The 19,165-nt window shown below is 52.5% G+C and overlaps 1 protein-coding gene across 3 annotated transcripts in view; it reads left to right on the forward strand.

Annotated features, from left to right (window-relative positions):
• Positions 1–251: 251 nt before the first annotated feature.
• Positions 252–19,165, forward strand: part of LOC132815911 (nuclear receptor-binding protein 2-like) — a 66,393-nt gene continuing 47,479 nt past the window's right edge. For all 3 annotated transcript variants that reach the window (XR_009644719.1, XM_060825289.1, XM_060825290.1), the window contains exons 1-3: positions 252–731; positions 10,799–10,921; positions 14,008–14,139. Coding sequence is in view for 2 of the 3 variants with exons in the window: in XM_060825289.1 (XP_060681272.1) it covers positions 588–731; positions 10,799–10,921; positions 14,008–14,139 (399 nt within the window). In the remaining variant the exon portion in view is untranslated. The remainder of the gene's footprint in view (positions 732–10,798; positions 10,922–14,007; positions 14,140–19,165) is intronic.

Below are 19,165 nucleotides of genomic sequence, written 5' to 3' on the forward strand. Positions count from 1 at the left end.
ACCCCAGCAGAGGGACTGCAGTGGGTCAGGGAGGGTGGATGGTGGCTCAGTGCTGCTGTCTCACTAACACACACAGGCAGGGACCTGGGTTAGTCTGACAACTACCTGGTGAAGGAGCAGTGCTCTGTAATAAACCTGTTTATAGTGCTTGCAAATAAACCTGTTGGACTATAACCTGTTGTTGTGGGTCCAACACCAGCGCCTCCAGCTCCTTGTCTGAAAGTGTTGGTGTGCACTGAGACTCTGTTTGTAATAAGCAGCAAATCTTTGTTCAGGACAGAAGCCTGGGGTGTGCTTTCCCCTCAGCCTGGGAGAGTGGCTGAGCAGGGATTTCCTCTCCAGCACACCCCCCTCACCCCCCCTCACTCAGAGATCACCACCCCCACCCCCTCACTCAGAGATCACCACCCCCACCCCCTCACTCAGAGATCACCTCCCATCAACCTGGAGGAGTCCACTCTGGGGCTGGACCCAGCTGATACTGACCGACTGAGAGTGAACAGCTCCCTCTGCTCAGAGAGAAACTCACTCACTCACTCACTGGGGGATCGGAGAGAGAGACACAGGGCGCTCCCGGAGCACAAGCGATGTCCCGGGCGGAGAGAGGGAGCGCGGAGCCGGGCGGCGGAGAGCAGGAGCAGGAGCAGGAGCAGGAGGAGAGCGAGGAGGAGGAGGAGGCTGAGATCCTGGAGGAGAGTCAGTGCGGCCGCTGGCAAAAACGGCCCGAACAGGTCACAGGGGGAGAGGAGAGGAGGAGAGGGAGGGGGTGAGGGAGAAGGAGATGGGTGGAAGAGGGGGGGTGAGGGGGGAGAGGGAGTCGGTGGGAAGAGGGGGAGGGGGGAGGTGGAGGGAGGGGGAGAGGGAGAAGAGGGGGGGAGAGGGAGGGGGGGAGGGGAGGGAGAGGGAGTGTGGAGAGGGGGAGGGGAGGGGGAGGAGGGAGAGGGGGAGGGGAGGGGGAGGAGGGGGAGGGGAGGAGAGGAGGGGGAGAGGAGGGAGGGGAGGGGGAGGGGGGGAGAGGGAGAGAGGGGGAGGTGGGGAGAGGGGGAGGGAGAGGGGGGGGGAGAGGGGGGGGGGAGAGGGGGGGGGAGAGGGGGAGGTGGAGAGGGAGAGAGGGGGGGGTGGAGAGGGAGAGGGGGGGAGGGGGGAGAGGGAGAGAGGGGGAGAGGGAGAGGGGGGGGAGAGGGAGAGAGGGGGAGGGGAGGGAGAGGGAGAGGGGAGGGAGAGGGAGAGGGAGAGGGGGGGGGGAGGGAGAGAGGGCGGGAGAGGGAGAGAGGGGGAGGGGAGGGAGAGGGTGGAGAGGGGGGGAGAGGGAGAGAGGGAGGGAGGGGGAGAGAGGAGGGAGAGGGGGAGGGGAGGGAGGGGGGAGGGGAGGAGAGGGAGTGTGGGGAGGGGAGGGAGAGGGTGTGGGGAGGGGAGGGAGAGGGGGAGGGGAGGGAGAGGAGGGGGAGGGGAGGGAGGGGGGAGGGGAGGGGGAGGGGGCGAGAGGGAGAGAGGGGGAGGGGGCGAGAGGGAGAGAGGGGGAGGGGGCGAGAGGGAGAGAGGGGGAGGGGGGAGGAGGGGGAGGGGAGGGAGGGGAGAGGGGGAGAGGGGGAGGGGAGGGAGAGGGGGAGAGGGGAGGGAGGGGAGGGAGAGGGAGAGAGGGGAGGAAGGGGAGGGAGAGGGAGAGAGGGGAGGGAGGGGAGGGAGAGAGGGGAGGGAGACAGAGGGAGGGGAGGGAGAGGAGGGGGAGAGGGGGAGGGGAGGGAGAGGAGGGGGAGAGGGGGAGGGGAGGGAGAGGGGGAGGGAGAGGGGGAGGGGAGGGAGAGGGGGAGGGAGGGAGAGGGGGAGGGAGAGGGGGAGGGGAGGGGAGGGAGGGGGGGGAGGGGGGGGAGAGGGGGAGGGGAGGGAGAGGGGGGGAGAGGGGGAGGGGAGGGAGGGGAGGGAGAGGGGGAGGGGAGGGGGGAGGGGAGGGGAGGGAGAGGGGGAGGGGAGGGGGGAGGGGAAGGGAGGGGGAGGAGGGGGGAGGAGGGGGAGAGGGAGAGGAGGGGGGAGGGAGAGGGGAGGGAGAGGGGGAGGGGAGGAGAGGAGGGGAGGGGGGGGGAGGGGAGGAGGAGGGAGGGGGGGGAGGGAGAGGGGAGGGGGAGGGGGGGAGGGAGAGGGGGAGGGGAGGAGAGGAGGGGAGGGAGGGGGGAGGGGGAGGGAGAGGGGGAGGGGAGGAGAGGAGGGGAGGGAGGGGGGAGGGGGAGGTGGGGAGGGAGAGGGGGAGGGGAGGAGAGGAGGGGAGGGAGGGGAGGAGAGGAGGGGGGGGGAGGGGGAGGGGAGGGGGAGGGGAGGGGGGGAGGGGGGAGGGGGAGGGGAGGGGAGGAGAGGGGGAGGGGGGGAGGGGGCGGGGAAGGAGAGGGGGAGGGGGGGAGGGGGCGGGGAGGGAGAGGGGGGGGGGGGGGGGAGGGGAGGGAGAGGGGGAGGGGGTGGGGAGGGAGGGGGGGGGGGGGTGGAGAGTGGGAGGGGAGGGGAGGGAGAGGGGGCAGGGGAGGGGAGAGAGGGTGGGGAAGGGTGGGGGAGGGAGAGGGAGGGGAAGGGTGGGGGGAGGTAGGGGGGAAGAGGGGGTGGGGGGAGGTGGGGAGAGGGAGAGAGGGGAGGGGTGGGGGAGGGAGAGGGAGGGGAAGGGTGGGGGGAGGTAGGGGGGAAGAGGGGGTGGGGGGAGGTGGGGAGAGGGAGAGAGGGGAGGGGTGGGGGAGGGGGACGGAGAGAGGGGAAGGGGGGAGAGGGAGGAGGAGGAGGGAAGGGGGGAAGATGGGGAGGGAGGGGGAGAGGGGGACGGGGAGAGAGAGCGCAGAAGGTGGGGAGAGAGGGGGGAGAGGGAGGGGAAGGGAGGGGGCGAGAGAGAGGGGCGGAGGGAATTAGCAAGAGGGTGGGAGGTGAAGGTATAAGGAAGGGAGGGAATGAGTGATGGAGAGGGAGAGAGCAAGTGGAGAGAGACAGAGAGGATGAGGGAGAGGGAGAAAGAGGAGGGAAAGGGTGGGGAGGAATAGAGAGCGGGAGGAGAGTGAGATTGAGGGGAGGAGAATATAGGAGGGAAGGAAGGAGTGGGAGAGAAAGAGAGGGAAGGGGAGAGGGGAGGAACTCACTCACCAACCACAGGCACTCTCATACACTCGCGGTGTAATCGCTCAGTGTACACGTTCATGTCTATGCTCACACTCACTGTCTGATCACTGAGGCCACGTCCATCATTGTCCTGTCCCAGGCCTCTGCGTGAACACACAGGGAGACCCCTGAGCCTGTTAGCGTCCTGCAGTCTGGAGTGAAGGAGATATTGTGATGATATAAACAAGTTCACAGACGGATCCCCTCACCCATCTCCACTCCTGCAGTTTAGAACTCTCCCTCTCTCTGGTTTAAATCAGACTGTCCTTATCCTTAGACTTTGACCTCCTGCTATATGTCTTGCCTGAATTTCTCATCTTGCCTCCTGCAGGCCGTCAGTCAGAAAGACCTTGCTCCTTTGATGTTGTTGTGTCTGTCTAATGCAGGGTTCCTCTGCAGCCCACTCACATGCCTTAAAATGATACAATGAACAGAGCAGTCACAATTACTTCAACAATGCAAAATAAATAATGCATAAAAGCAGAAAGTGTTGGAGAGGATTGCCAACATCCTTTATTTTGTTCTTATTTCAATATCCTGGACATATCTACACTCACATAGATCATCCTGTTCATGTCCAGGCAGTATCCACTGGATAAAATTCCCTGTTTGATTATTTCGATGTACACTTGGGATTGATTATCTGAACAAAACCGTTGTGTACCATTGTGCCCTGCCCCACCCAGTGACTGCCATCAGGCTGTGTTTGCAACACCTCAATGTTTATATTTGTGCCGTTTTCTCTCGCTCCTCCATACTCTCACTTCTCCCTATTGCTAGAATCTCCGACAACCCCATAATCCTCCAAGATCCCTGTGCCTCTCCCATTCTGGTCTCTGGCCCACCCCCTGCTTGCTGTTGCTTTGCTAATTGTGCATCCCAGGGTCTGAACTCTGGAATTCTCTCTCGAAATCCCTTCACCTCTCACCTTTCATTTCAGACACTCCTAGAGAGGTACCTTTCCCTTGGTTATCTGTGAAAGTGGTTTTGTGTTGTTTGGTGTTACAGGTTACCTCACTCCCCGTTGTGTGAAACACTGAGTGAGGTTTGAACACGGGCAAGCTGTTTATCGAGATCGGTTGTTTGTTTTTGATCCTGGCTCCCTGGATTCTGAGAGTTGACCCTGACTCTAAGTCAAGGTTGTAGCGCAGAGTAGTCCTGCTCCTGTGATCACTGTAATCATGTTTAATATTTCAACATCGAGACTGTGGCTGGCAGGACACTGGACAGAAGGTTGGCAGAAAATCAACCAGGTGTAGCAGCAACCGTCAAGGACAGAGCAAACAGGCAGCGGCCAAACCAACACCCAGCCTGCAGTCTCACGGCCAAACAAAAACCAGCCTGCAGTCTCACGGCCAAACCAACACCCAGCCTGCAGTCTCACGGCCAAACAAAAACCAGCCTGCAGTCTCACGGCCAAACCAACACCCAGCCTACAGTCTCACGGACAAACCAACACCCAGCCTACAGTCTCACAGCCAAACACCAGCCTACAGTCTCACGGCCAAACCAACACCCAGCCTACAGTCTCACAGACAAACACCAGCCTACAGTCTCACGGCCAAACACCAGCCTGCAGTCTCACGGACACAGCAGCTGGGAGCAACTTCATACACATTTCACTGACTCAGAAATGTTTTGTATGTTACCCCACGCTATCTGCTGTTAACTTCCCATTCTCATTCTCTAGAGACCAGCACGCACCTTACTTACTCATGTCAGTATCTGTCAGTCTGACAGAACATAATGTCATCTTCCCAGATTTGTACAATACAGACACACACCATTCACCCCCCTGCAGTCTGGTGCTTGGGTAATGTGCTTTACTGAGAGCGAGTTTGAATCCAGCTCTCCCAGTGAGATGGAGAGAGACTTGGAATGGGAACATAGAACAATACAGCACAGAACAGGCCCTTTCGGCCCTCAATGTTGCACCGACCTGGGAACTAATCTAAGCCCATCCCCCTACACTATCCCATCATCATCCATGTGCTTATCTAAGGATTGTTTAAATCTCCCTCGTGTGGCTGGGTTACCTACATTGGCAGGTAGGGCATTCCACCCCTTACCACTCTCTGAGTAAAGAACCTGCCTCTGACATCTGTCTTAAATCTATCACCCCTCAGTTTGTCGTTATGCCCCCTTGTACACGCTGACATCATCATCCTAGGGAAAAGACTTTCACTAGGCAAAAGTGAGGAATGCAGATGCTGGAAACCAGAGTTTAGATTAGAGTGTTGCTGGAAAAGCACAGCAGGTCAGGCAGCATCCGAGGAGCAGGAAAATCGATGTTTCAGGCAAAAGCCCTTCATCAGGAATGCCTGAAACATCAATCTTCCTACTTGTTAGATGCTGCCTGACCTGCTGTGCTTTTCCAGCACCACTCTAATCTAAAAATAAGACTCCTATCTAATCCTCTGACCATCTTGTATGTCTCTATCAAATCCTCTCTTAGCCTTCTTCTTTCCAATGAGAACAGACCCAAGTCCCTCAGCCTTTCTTCATAAGACTTTCCCTCCAGACCAGGCAACATCCTGGTAAATCTCCTCTGCACCTTTTCCAATGCTTCCATATCCTTCCCGAAATATGGGGACCAGAACTGTACACAATATTCCAAGTGTGGCCGCACCAGCGTTTTGTATAGTTGCAGCATGATATTGTGGCTCCGGAACTCAATCCCTCTACAAATGAAACCTAACACACCATGTGCCTTCTTAACAGCACTATCCACCTGGGTGGCAACTTTCAGGGATCTATGCACATGGACTCCAAGATCCCTCTGCACATCCACATTACCAAGAATCTTTCCATTGACCCAGTACTCTGCCTTCCTGTTATTCTTCCCAAAGTGCATCACCTCACATTTAGCTGCTTTGAACTCCATTTGCCACCTCTCAGCCCAATTCTGCAGTTTGTCCAAGTCCCCCTGCAACCTGTAACATTCTTCCACACTGACCACTACTCCACCGACTTTCGCATTGTCTGCAAATTTACGAATCCATCCACCTATGTTATGCCTGCGTCTAAGTCATTTATAAAAATGACAAACAGCAGTGGTCCCAAAACAGACCCTTGTGGCACACCACTAGTAACCGGACTCCAGGCTGAATATTTCCATCAACCACCACTTGCTGCCTCCTTTCAGAAAGCCAGTGTCTATTCCAAACTGCTAAATCCCCCTCAATTCCATGCCTCTGCATTTTTCCCATCAGCTTACCATGTGGAACCTTATCAAAGGCTTTACTGAAGTCCATGTATACCACATCAACTGCCCTACCCTCATCTACATGCTTGGTCACCTTCTCAAAAAACTCAAATGAGGTTTGTGAGACATGACCCGCCCTTGACAAAACCATGTTGACTATCTGTAATCAAATTGTTGCTTGCTAGATGATTATAAAACTTATCTCTTATAATCCTTTCCAAATCCTTTCCTACAACAGAAGTAAGGCTCACTGGTCTGTCATTACCTGGGTCATCTCTGCTGCCCTTCTTGAACAAGGGCACAACATTTGCAATCCTCCAGTCCTCAGGTACTAAACCTGTAGACAATGACGACTCAAAGATCAAACCATCTCCTCCCTAGCTTCCCAGAGAATCCTCGGATAAATCCCATCCGGCCCAGGGGACTCGTCTACTTTCACTCCTTCTAGAATTGATAACACCAGTTTGTAACTAACCTCGATCCTTTCTAGTCTAATATCTGGTACCTCGTTCTTCTCCTCTACAATATTCTCCTTTTCCTGAGTGAAAACCGATGAGAAATGTTCATTTAGCTTCTCTCCGATCTCCACAGGGTCCACACACAACTTCCCACTTCTGTCTTTGATTGGCCCTATTCCTACCCTAATCATCCTTTATTCCTCTCGTACTGATAGAAAGCTTTAGGGTTCTCCTTTATTCTATTTGCTAAAGACAGCTCGTGTCCTCTCTTTGCTCTTAACTCTCTCTTTAAATCCTTCCTCGCTGATCTGTAACTCTCCATCACTTCATCTGAACCATCTTGCCTCATCAACACATAAGCCTCCTCCTCCTGATTAACAAGAGAAGCAATTTCTGTTGTAAACCACGGTTCCCTTCCCTTATCACTTCCTCCCTGCCTGACAGGGACATACCTATCAAGGACACACAATATCTGTTCCTTAAACCAGATCCACGTTTCCATTGTCTGCATCCCCTGCATTTTGCTCCCCCATTCTATGCATCCTAATTCTTGCCTAATCGCATTGTAATTGCCCTTGCCCCATCGATAACTCTTGACCTGTGGCAAGTACCTATCCCTTTCCATCGCTAAACTAAACGTAACTGAATTATGGTCACTCTCTCCAAAGTGCTCACCTACAACTGAATCAAACACCTGGCCTGGTTCATTACCAAGCACCAGATCCAGTGTGGCCTTCCCTCTTGTCGGCCCTTCGACGTACTGTGTCAGGAAACCCTCCTGTACACATTGGACAAAACCTGATCCATCCGACTTACTAGAGTTATAGCATTTCCAGTCAATTTTGGGGAAGTTAAAGTCCCCCATAATGACCACCCTGTTTTTCTGTGGAGCCTGCTCCCACCTTGTTTACATAACCTCTGAGCAAATCCTCCCCTTCCATTCTCTGTCATCCAACTCCAACTTTAACGCACCAAGCCATTTATCTCCGCTCTGCCTGTAGCAGCAAGTTCCACATTCACACAAAACTTTGGAGAAAGAAATTTCGCCTGAATTCCTTGTTGGATTCCTTAGCTGCCCCAAATTGCTGAGTATTTGATCATCGTCCCTTGCTGTGCCTGTGTTCCTGAAGGACAGTGTCCTATCCCCACCCCAGGAGCTCATTCAGTTTTGATGAAATCCTCCTCCTGACTAACTGACGACAGGAAATGTCAGTATGTTCCAGAGCTGAGGCGACACACAAACTGATGAGGAGCTGCCGGTATTGGACTGGGGTGGACAAAGTTACAAATCCCACAACCCCAGGTTATAGTCCAACAGGTTTATTTGGAAGCACTAGCTTTCGGAGCGCCGTCCCTTCATCATACTCCACAGCTACCTGATGAAAGCTGGTATTGTGTGATTATTAACGACAGACACTGAAATCATCTCCACAGAACACCCCTCCCCAAACAATACGGTTCATACAGGCCCCCAGGTAAGTCCTTCAACCCCCCCCGCCCGATACCCACAGACCCAATATCCCCACCCACTGCCACTGACTCCACGCTGGCTCCTTGTAGAACAATCCACTCAGTCCCTCTCTCCGACTCTGACCCCACCTCCTGCAACTTCAGTTCCCTCAGATGGCCTTTTGAACATCTCCATTGCGAAAGACTCTAACTATCCATTCCTCTTATAATTTTATAGATGTCTCTCAGATCACTCTTCAGCCTCTGACACTCTCGTGAAAACAACCCATGTTTATCCAACCTCTCCTTATAGCAATACACTCCAATCCAGGCAACATCCTGATGAAGGGCTTATGCCCGAAACGTCAGTTCCCCTGCCCCTCGGATGCTGCCTGACCAGCTGTGCTTTTCCAGCACTACACTCTTGACTCTGACCTCCAGTATCTGCAGTCCTCACTTTCTCCTAGCATCCTGGTCAACCTCATCTACACCCTCTCCAAAGCCTCCACATCCTTCCTATAGTGTGGGGAGCGGAACTGCACACAATATTCCAAATGTCACCGAATTAAAGTTCTACACAGCTGTATGTGGGTGTCCCTGGCTGGGCCAATGTTTATTGCCCCTCCCTAATTGCCCAGAGGGCAGTTAAGAGCCATCCTCATTGCTGTGGGTCTGGAGTCACACACAGGCCAGGCCAGGTATAGATGGCAGCTTCTTCCCTAAAGGGCATTAGTGAATCAGATGGGTTTTTTCAACAATCGTCAATGGTTTGGACATAAGTTAGCTCGCAGAGCTGGAAGGTTTCATGGTCGTCATTCGACCCTGAATTCCATGTATTTATTGAATTCAAATTCCACCATCTGCTGGAGTCAGATTCAAACAAGGGACCCTAGAACATGACCAGGGTCTCTAGGTTCATAGCTTCGTGGTAATACCGATAGGAGATCACCTCCCCTAAGGTGCGCGGTGACTTTTATACTCATTACCCCGACTGATGAAGGTGAGTTTTCATTACCACGTTATCCACTTGTGTTGTCTCTTTCAGGGAGCTATGGACTTGCACCAAGATCCTGCTGTAGACCCGTGCTCTGCTCTGACCATTTACTGTCTACTTTCCTCTTAAATTTATCCTCCCAAAATGCATTACCTCACACATGCCTGGATTAAACTCCCTCTGTCATCCCTCCACCTGTCATTCTAATTGATCTATATCCTGGTGTATCCTTTGACAATCTTTCTCACTACCTACAGCTCCATGAATTTTCAGATTTTATGCAAACTAACAAAGTAGACCCCCTGTATTTTTATCCAAATAATTTTTATGTGTTCACATGTCAACGTCCAGGCTCATTCCCCAATACAAGGTCTAGCACGGCCCCTTCCCTTGTTGGGCTATCCACACACCCACACACCCACCCACACATGGTTTGAAGGAACCCTCCTGGATGCACTGAACAAATCCTGCTCTGTATAAGTCCCAGACACGAAAGGAATCCCAGTCAGTGTTGGGGAAGTTAAAACCACCCTACTGCAGCAACCCTCTTTACATATCTGGTCCTCTCTGTCCCACTGGTTACTGGGAGCCTGGAGTATAAGCCCATCACAGTGACTGCACCTTCCTTATTCCTGAGTTCGATCCCAATGGTCTCACTGGGTGATCCCTCCAAGATGTCCCCTCTGTCAGTGTAGGTGGGACATTCTCCTTAATCAGTAATGTAACTCCCCTAACCCTCTCTATCACACTCCTGATGTGTGCATTGTCAGTGGCTGTTAATCCTTTGGGAGACAGGTGAGGTACTCATTGTAGGATTCCTCTCCTTTATCAATTCTGTCAGTAACATTTTCAAAACTCACCAAATTCACCAAACATCATTTCCCTATCTCCCGCACTGACTGTGTCCAATCAGACCACTGCTGACCATGGGACTATATGTCCCAACCTTACAATAGGGTTCAGTATTTTCCCTTCCACTGATGTAAGCTCACTGCTCTGTAGTTCCCTGTTTTCTCTCTCTCTCTCACTTCTCAAATAATGGGATGACATGAAGAGTGAGGGGGAGAGTGGGTTTGGGCTGGGTGGGATATTAAAGGGAGCGGGGAGTGAGGGGGAGAGTGGGATTAGACTGGGTGGGATATTAAAGGAATTGAGGGGGAGAGTGGGATTAGACTGGGTGGGATATTAAAGCAAGTGAAGGGGAGAGTGGGGTTAGACTGAGTGGGATATTAAAGGGAGTGAGGGGGGAGAGTGGGATTAGACTGGGTGGGATATTAAAGGGAGCGGGGAGTGAGGGGGGAGTGACTTTTAAGAGTTTTGGGAATTGGTGGTTGTACAAATGTGCTGTTACCTGGTAGCAGGTTGACTTTAGTGGGATCTTGCTGTGCCTACTTGTTCCATTTGGTCCAGTGGAGCAGAACATGATTAGCTGTGAGGTGCCGATGGTACATGGAGGCCGTGTGACTGTCTGGGCAGGGCACACTGTCCCCTCTCTGCCTGGTTGGGTTTGAATGGGATTGATCTGTCTGCTTTCCTGAGTCACTGTCAATACTGCTCCTCCTGTAGGTGAGGCAGGGCAATGCAGCTAGCATTGAGAGCACCTTCCTCGCCATGGACACTGAGGAGGGGGTGGAGGTCGCTTGGAACGAGGTTCACTTTCCCAATGACCAGCTTTTCTACCTTCATGAGGTGAGCATCCGTCACTGCGTGCAATGACACAACGGCACGTACATACACTCAGCTCCTGGTGTATCTTTATTGTCTCATGGCCAGGGTTTATTAACCAGCTCGAGTTGCCCTTTGTTCTGTAGCACCATCACCGTACTAAACGGACAGACTTCAAACAGATCCAACAACTCAGCGTATGGACGGTGTCAGTAACAGCGCTACCAAGCAGCACCTGCTCAGCAATAACCTGCTCAGTGACCTGCCCAGTTTGGGTTCCCCCAGGGTCACTCAGCTCCTGACCTCATTCCAGCCTTGGGTCAAACATGGACAAAAGAGCTGGATTCCAGAGGGGAGGGGAGAGGGACAGCTCTTAACATCAAGCATTCAGCCAAATATGGCATCACAGAACCTTGGCAAAACTGGACTCAATGGGTATCAGGGGCAAACTCTCCACTGGTTGGAGTCAGACCTGACGCAGTGGGATGGTTGTGGATTTTGGAGATCAGTCATCTCAGCTCCAGGACACCTCTGCAGGAGTCCCTCAGGGTAGTGTCCTCGGCCCAACCACCTTCAGCTGCTTCATCAATGACCTTCCCTCCGTCATAAGGTCAGAGGTGGGGATGCTCGCTGATGATTGCAGAGTCCAGCCCCATTCACGTCTCCTCAGACACTGAAGCAGCCCGTGCCCAAACACAACAAGATCTGGACAGTATCCAGGCTTGGGCTGACAAGTGACAAGTAAGATTCATGCCACACAAATACCAGGCTATGACCATCTCCAATTAAAGATAAGCTAACCATTGCCCTTTGACATTCAATGGTGTTACCATCACTGAATCCCCCACTATCAACATCCCGAGGGTTACCAGTGACCAGACACTCACTTGGACTCACCACATGAACACAGCGGCTACAGGAGCAGGTCAGAGGCTGGGAATCCTGCAGCGAGTAACTCCCCTCCTGACTCCCCAAAGCCTGTCCACCATCTACAAGGGACAAGGCAGGAGGGGGATGGGATACTCCCCAGTTGTCCTGGACGGGGGCAGCTCCAACAACACTCAAGAAGCTCAACGCCATCCAGGACAAAGCAGCCCCCATTTGATTGGCACCACATCCACAATCCCACAACCACTCCTTCTAGAAGGACAAGGGCAGCAGATAGATGGGAACACCACCCCCTGCAGGTTCCCCTCCAAGCCCCTTGCCATCACCATTCCCTCACTGTCACTGGGTCAGAATCCTGGAATTCCCTCCCTAAGGGCATTGTGGGTCAACCCACAGCACATGGACAGCAGCGGGTCAGGAAGGCAGCTTCACCCCCACCCCAACCTTCTCGCTGTTGGTCAGACAGCAGAACCAGGGTCTCCAGGGCCAGCTCTCCGTGGTGGCACAGTGGCTCAGTGGTTAGCACTGCTGCCTCACAGCACCAGGGTCCCAGGTTCGATTCCAGCCTTGGGTGACTGTCTGTGTGGAGTTTGCACATTCTCCCCATGTCTGCGTGAGTTCCCTCCGGGTGCTCCGGTTTCCTCCCACAGTCCATTGATGTGTGGGTCAGGGGGATTGGCCATGCTAAATTGCCCATAGTGTTAGGTACATTAGTCAGAAGGAAGTGGGTCTGGGTGGGTTACCCTTTAGAGGGGTGGTGTAGACTGGTTGGGCCACACTGTATGGAATCTAATCTAATCAGTGTTGCTGTTCCTGGAGCGAGGACTCCCTGAGGATTGGGATACCTTGCAGGGATCTTGCTGAAGCCCTGAAGCTGTGCTTAAGACCCCAGTTTGAACAGATGATGAAGACGTATTGGCAACAAGATGCTATTCACTGTATCTTCAAGATTATATTTGACAATAAAATCATACATTCATTCAAGGGCACTCATAGATTCCCAGGCCATTCAGCCCAACAACTCCACACTGACCCTCTGAAGAGCATCCCACCCCAACCTGACATTTCCTATGGCTAACCCACCTCACCTGCACATGGTGGGTAATTTCCGGTGACCAGTTCACCCTAACCTGCACATCGTTGGACTGTGGGAGGAAACCCACGCAGTCACGGGGAGAATGTGCAAACTCCACACAGACAGTCGCCTGAGGCTGGATTGGAACCCAGACCCCCGGCTCTGTGAGGCAGCAGTGCTAACCACTGAGCCACCGTGCCACCCAGGGGATGTGCAATAAAGACTGGCCAGCCAGAGACACCCACATTCTGTCAATGAATTTTTAACAAGTCCCTGAACCTGATGTGTTACATCCTGAGATTTTAAAGGAATTTAGCTCCAGAGTTGATTGTGAGCTGTTGGTGAGTTAGCACAATGTCTGCTATTGGGGAAATGTTGGAGTCTGTTAGAAAGGATGCATTAGCAGAGGTCATCAGTGCAGGTTCGTGAAGGGGAAATCTTTCCTGAAACAGTCACTGGAATTCTTTGTGGCAGTAACAAGTGGGATAGATCAAGGGGAAACAGTACATGTAATATATGAGGGTTCTCTGAAAGGTTTCGATAAGGTGCCTCACATTAGGCTATTTGGTTGGTAGAGGGAGCGGGGACAAGACTGGAGAATGGGATTGAGAAACATGTCAGCCATGATCGAATGGGCTGAAAGGCCGAAATCTGCTGCTGTGTCTGCTGGCCTTATGGTGTTGGATGTGTAAGAGCATTTTCAGCTGGGCTCTTGTATTGCCTCAGCTTTCCTTCCAAGGGGAGAGGGTTGAGAAAGCTCTCCTGGATTTCCTTGGATAGATGGTCATGGAACCAAACAGCTGGAGCCTGGAAGGATCTCTCATTAGCTCCACTGCTCGAGACCATGAGGAAGAGCTGGTGGGTGTACATTGGGCTGAATGGCCTCCTGTGCTATATCGATTCAGTGATAAGTTGGTAAATCCTTGTTTCTGTGTCTCCTTCCCCAATTCCCTTTGGGATTGATTGTGCTGGGCCTGTTGCCAATTCCCAGATGACAGTGACTCCCTCCCGGTGTGGAAAGACTGATGTTAATCCCCGGCCTGTGTGTTGTGGGAGGGAAAGGGGATGGGGTGGGGGGGAAGGAGCTTGTTCTGCCCTGTCTACAAGCCCCTCTTTCTGACTGGAAACTCTCGCCTCCTCCCCACAGGAGAACATTAAGTTGGTTTTTGAGCATTTCATGCAACTGGAACATCCCAACATTGTCAAATTTCACAAATACTGGATTGACAAGGGAGAGAGCGCAACCAGGAAGAGACCCTCAGGCAAGAGCCACATCAGGGTGAGTACACATATCCCACCCCCGCTCTGTCTGCTCAATGGCATGGTACTGGGGCATTGAGGGAAGGGAAGGTAAAGGCACAGAGACAGAGAGAGAGCATTCGGGATTGGGCCCCAGTGTTTGGAAGATGGAGGAATGACTGGGATTTTATTTTTCATTCCTTTATAAAAATGGGAGGGTCCCTGAGAGGGTGGACAGTGACTTACCAGAATGGTCCCAGGGATGAGGGAGTTCAGTTCCCGGGTCAGGTTGGAGAATTGTGGAGGGATAGAGGGAGATTCGTTCGAGGTGTACAGGGGGAAGGGAGTGTGTGTCTGTGTGTCTGTGTCTGTGTGTGTGTCTGTGTCTGTGTGTGTGTGTGTGTCTGCTTGTGTGTCTGTGTGTGTGTGTCTGCGTGTGTGGTGTGTGTGTGTCTGTGTGTGTGTGTGTGTGTGTGGGGGGGTGTTTTGGGAGGGTATGGTTTTGGAAATGGAGATAGTGAAGGATTTCAGAAGGACCTTGGATACGGATTTGAGCGAAATGAAGTTGTAGGAAGACAGGGAGAGAGTGGGGGAGGGGGACTGACCGGCAGGGTCCCAGCACCGACTCGATGGGCTGAATAGCTTGCTGTTCTGTAAATGATTCAGTGAGCCACGTGATGCTGGTGTCAGGGTCTGAGCCAGCCTTTATTGTTTGAGGAGACAGAGGAGCAATTGTTTGGGGCCAGAGGGCAGCAACAGGGAGAGAGTCACAATATTCCAGAATGGGATACAATGATTAGAGAACGGTCAAACTCCTGGGATTACCTCCCAAAGGTCCTTGTGGGACTACCTACACCACATGGCCTGCTGAAATAGCGGGAGATTGCTGAAGGTGGAGGTGCAGAGGGATCTGGGTGACCTGCCCATCAATCACGGAATGTTAGTTTGCAGGAACAGCAAGTGATGAGGAAAGTAACTGGTTTATTGTGAGGGAAAGGAATAGAAATGTCAGGGTGTTCCTGCAGCTGGTCAGGGTGTTCTTGCAGCTGGTCAGTGTGAGAGCACATCCACAAACTGGGCACAGCTTTAGTCTCCTATTTAAGAAAGGCTGTATTGTCTCACAAGGAGATCAGAAAAAGTTCATACAACTGACACTTGGAATGAAGTAGGGATTATTTTCTGAGTTGTGTTTGGACAGACTGTGCTTGTACCCAGTGGAGTTTGGAACAATGAGAGGGACCACATTGTAAGATTTAAGAATATATCAGACTGTGTGTGTGCACGTGTGGGTATGAAAGTTGAAAATGTATTTTGTACAAAAATTTTTTTTCGTACATCATTTAGTAAATGCCATTTTAATTCCTCTCTGGCCATGGGGGATAGTGTCAGAGGACTGGGACGCTAATTTCAAGAATGGTCGAGAGGAAGCAGGAGATTATAGACTGGCGAGTCTCATGTCACTGTAGGGAGACTATTGGAGAGAATTCTGAAGGAGAGAATCAGTACCCACTTCCAAAGATCTGGGTTAATGACAGATAGTCAGCACGGCTTTGTCAGAGGGAGGCCATACCTAACACATTTGTTAGAATATGGTTTCCGGAAGATATGGATGGGTTGGTCAGATGGTCAGAGCAGTTGCAGATGGTATTTAACCCTGACAAGTGCGAGGTGATGCACGTTGGAAGAAGAAACAAGATGAGGGAGTACTTGATGAATGGCAGGACACTGGGTGGCTTAGAAGAAAACAAGGATTGTGGGGTAATTATTCACAGGTCCCTAAAGTCAGCAGAGCACATGAATAGGATAGCTAAGGCAGCTAATGGGACACTTGCCTTTATGAGTTGGGGCATTGAGTATAAGAGCACGGAGCTAATGTTGGAGTCATACAGAGCATTGGTTTGGCCCCAGCTGGAGTACTGTGTGCAGTTCTGGTCACCTCACTCCACAGCACTAGAGGAGGGACAGAGGAGATTCACCAGGATATTCCCTGGCATGGAGACATTGAGCTATAAAGGAGAAACTAGGTGGGCTGGGATTGTTTTCTTTAGAATAGAGCGAGGAGGCAGAGGCCAAGGAGACCGAGGGGTATCAGGCAGAGGGGTATCAGGCAGAGGGGTATCAGGCAGAGGGGTATCAGGCAGAGGGGTATCAGAGCGAGGGGTATCGAGAGCAGCTGTCCCCTTGTTGAAGGGTCAGTCACAAGGGGACACAGATTTAGGGAAAGGGGGGGGAGGAGATTCAGAGGGGATTTGGGAAAAGACCTTTCCACTCAGAAGGTGGGGGAAGCTGGAATGTACTGTCTGGGGTATCGGAGCGAGGGGTATTAGACTGAGGGGTATCGGAGCGAGGGGTATTAGACTGAGGGGTATCGGAGCGAGGGGTATCAGAGCGAGGGGTATTAGACTGAGGGGTATCGGAGCGAGGGGTATTAGACAGAGGGGTATCGGAGCGAGGGGTATTAGACAGAGGAGTATTAGACCGAGGGGTATTGGACCGAGGGGTATTAGACCGAGGGGTATCAGACAGAGGGGTATTAGACTGAGGGGTATCAGAGTGAATGCACTGTCTGGGAAGGTAATGGAGACCAGAAACCTTACAATCTTTAAAAAATATTGGGATGAGCAGCTGAAAGATCATAACATTCAGGAAAATGGGACAAGTGCCAGAAATGGGGATGAGTGAGACTGTAGTGATAGTTCTGTCAGTGTGGACCCACGGGGCCAAAGGGCCTTTTCTGCGCTGGATGAATGGATGAAATTTCATGCTAAGTTTAAATTCTGTAATAAAAATAGAAAGTATTTGAAAATCTCAGCACGGGTTGGCAGAGCCTTTACAGATACAGCGGCTGAGCTAACGTACGTGAGAAAGATCACGGGGTTAGTGTGTGTGAGGAACATCACGGGGTTAGTGTGTGTGAGGGACATCACGGGGTTAGTGTGTGTGTATCATCACGGGGTTAGTGTGTGTGAGGGACATCACGGGGTTAGTGTGTGTGTATCATCACGGGGTTAGTGTGTGTGAGGGACATCTCAGGGTTAGTGTGTGTGAGGGACATCATGGGGTTAGTGTGTGTGAGGGACGTCACGGGGTTAGTGTGTGTGAGAAACATCACGGGGTTAGTGTGTGTGAGGAACATCACGGGGTTAGTGTGTATGAGAAACATCACGGGGTTAGTGTGTGTGAGGGATATCACGGGGTTAGTGTGTGTGAGGGACATCACGGGGTTAGTGTGTGTGAGGGACATCACGGGGTTAGTGTGTGTGAGGGATATCACGGGGTTAGTGTGTGTGAGGGACATCACGGGGTTAGTGTGTGTGAGGGACATCACGGGGTTAGTCTTTGAGATCTGGGAGGGAGGAAATCACTCGTTTTGAGGGAATGCATGGGGAGGGGAGGGGTCTGAGACCAGATTTTGTTGGGCGTTGGATGTGTGGGTGTGTGTGTTGGTATGTGGGTGTGTGTGTGTGTGTGTGTGTATGTGTGTGTGGGTGTGTGTGTGTGTGTATGTGTGTGTGGGTGTGTGTGTTGGTGTGGGTGTGTGTGTGGGTGTGTGTGTGTTGGTGTGGGTGTGTGTGTGGGAATGTGTGTGGGTGTGTGTGTTGGTGTGTGTGTGAGACTGTGTGTGTTGGTGTGGGTGTGTGTGAGGGTACGTGTGGGTGTGTGTGTTGGTGTGGGTTTGTGTGTGGGAATGTGTGTGTGGGTGTGTGTGTTGGTGTGTGTGTGAGACTGTGTGTGAGAGTGTGTGTGATTGTGTGTTGATGTTGGTGTGGGTGTGTGTGTGGGTTTGTATGTGAGTATGTGTGGATGTGTGTGTGGGTGTGTATGTTGGTGTGGGTGTGTATGAGGGTGAGTGTGTGTTGGTGTGAGGGTGTGTGAGAGACTGGGTGTGGGTGTGTGTGAGTGTGTGGGTGTGTGTGAGTGTGTGTTGGTGTGGATGTGTGGGTGTGTGTGTTGGTGTGGGTGTGTGTGAGGGTGTGCATGTGGGTGTGTTGGTGTGGGTGTGTGTGAGGGTGTGCATGTGGGTGTGTTGGTATGGGTGTGTGAGAGAGTGTGTGTGGGTATGTGTGTGTGGGTGTTGGTGTGGGTATGTGTGAGGATGTGTGTGTTGGTGTGGTTGTGTGTGTATGTGGGTGTGTGTGGATGTGTATTTTGGTGTGTATGTGTTGGTGTGGGTGTGTGTGTGGATGTGTATGTGGGTGAGTAGGTGTGAGAGTGTGTGTGTGGATGTGTAGATGGGTGTGTTGGTGTGGGTGTGTATGTTGGTGTGTGACTGTGGGTGTTGGTGTGTGAGAGACTGTGTGAGTGTGTGGTTGGTGTGGGTGTGTGTGTGTTGGTGTGTGTGTGGATGTGTATGTGGGTGTGTGTGTGAATGTGTGTTGGTGTGGGTCTGTGTGAGGGTGTGTGTGGATGTGTAGATGGGTGTGTGTGGATGTGTATGTGGGTGTGTGTGAGAGTGTTTGTGGGTGTGTGTGTGAGAGGGTGTGTGTGGATGTGTATGTGAGTGTGTGTGTTGCTGTGGGTGTGTGTGAAGGTGTTTGTGGGTGTGTGTTGGTGTGGGTATGTGTGTGTGGATGTGGGTGGGTTTGGGTATGTGTGTGGGTGTGTGTGTATGAGGGTGGATGGGTGTGTGTGTTGGTTGGTGTGTGTGAGGGTGCATGTGGGTGTGTGTGTGTGTGTGAGGGTGCATGTGGGTGTGGGTGTGTGTGAGGGTATGTGGGGGTGTGGGTGTGTGAGAGAGTATGTGGGGATGTGGGTGGGTGTGTGTGGGTATGTTTGTAGATGTGTGTTTGGGTGTGTGGTGTGTGGGTGGATGTGTGCGGGGTGTGTGTGTTGCTTTGGGTGTGTGTGGATGTGGGTGTGCGTGGGTGTTTGTGTTGGTTGGGTGTGTGTGGGTGGCTGTGTGTGTGTGTATGGGGTGTGTGTGTGTGTGGATGTGGGTGTGTGTGTGCGTGGATGTGTGTGGGTGTGTGGGGGCTGTGTGTCGAGGTGTATGTGGATGTGTGGGGGGTGTGTGTGGATGTGTAGGTGTGGATGTATGTGAGGGTGTGTGGGGGTGTGTGGGGGTT

Source organism: Hemiscyllium ocellatum, chromosome 5 (assembly GCF_020745735.1).
Source record: "Hemiscyllium ocellatum isolate sHemOce1 chromosome 5, sHemOce1.pat.X.cur, whole genome shotgun sequence".
NCBI lineage: Eukaryota > Metazoa > Chordata > Chondrichthyes > Orectolobiformes > Hemiscylliidae > Hemiscyllium > Hemiscyllium ocellatum.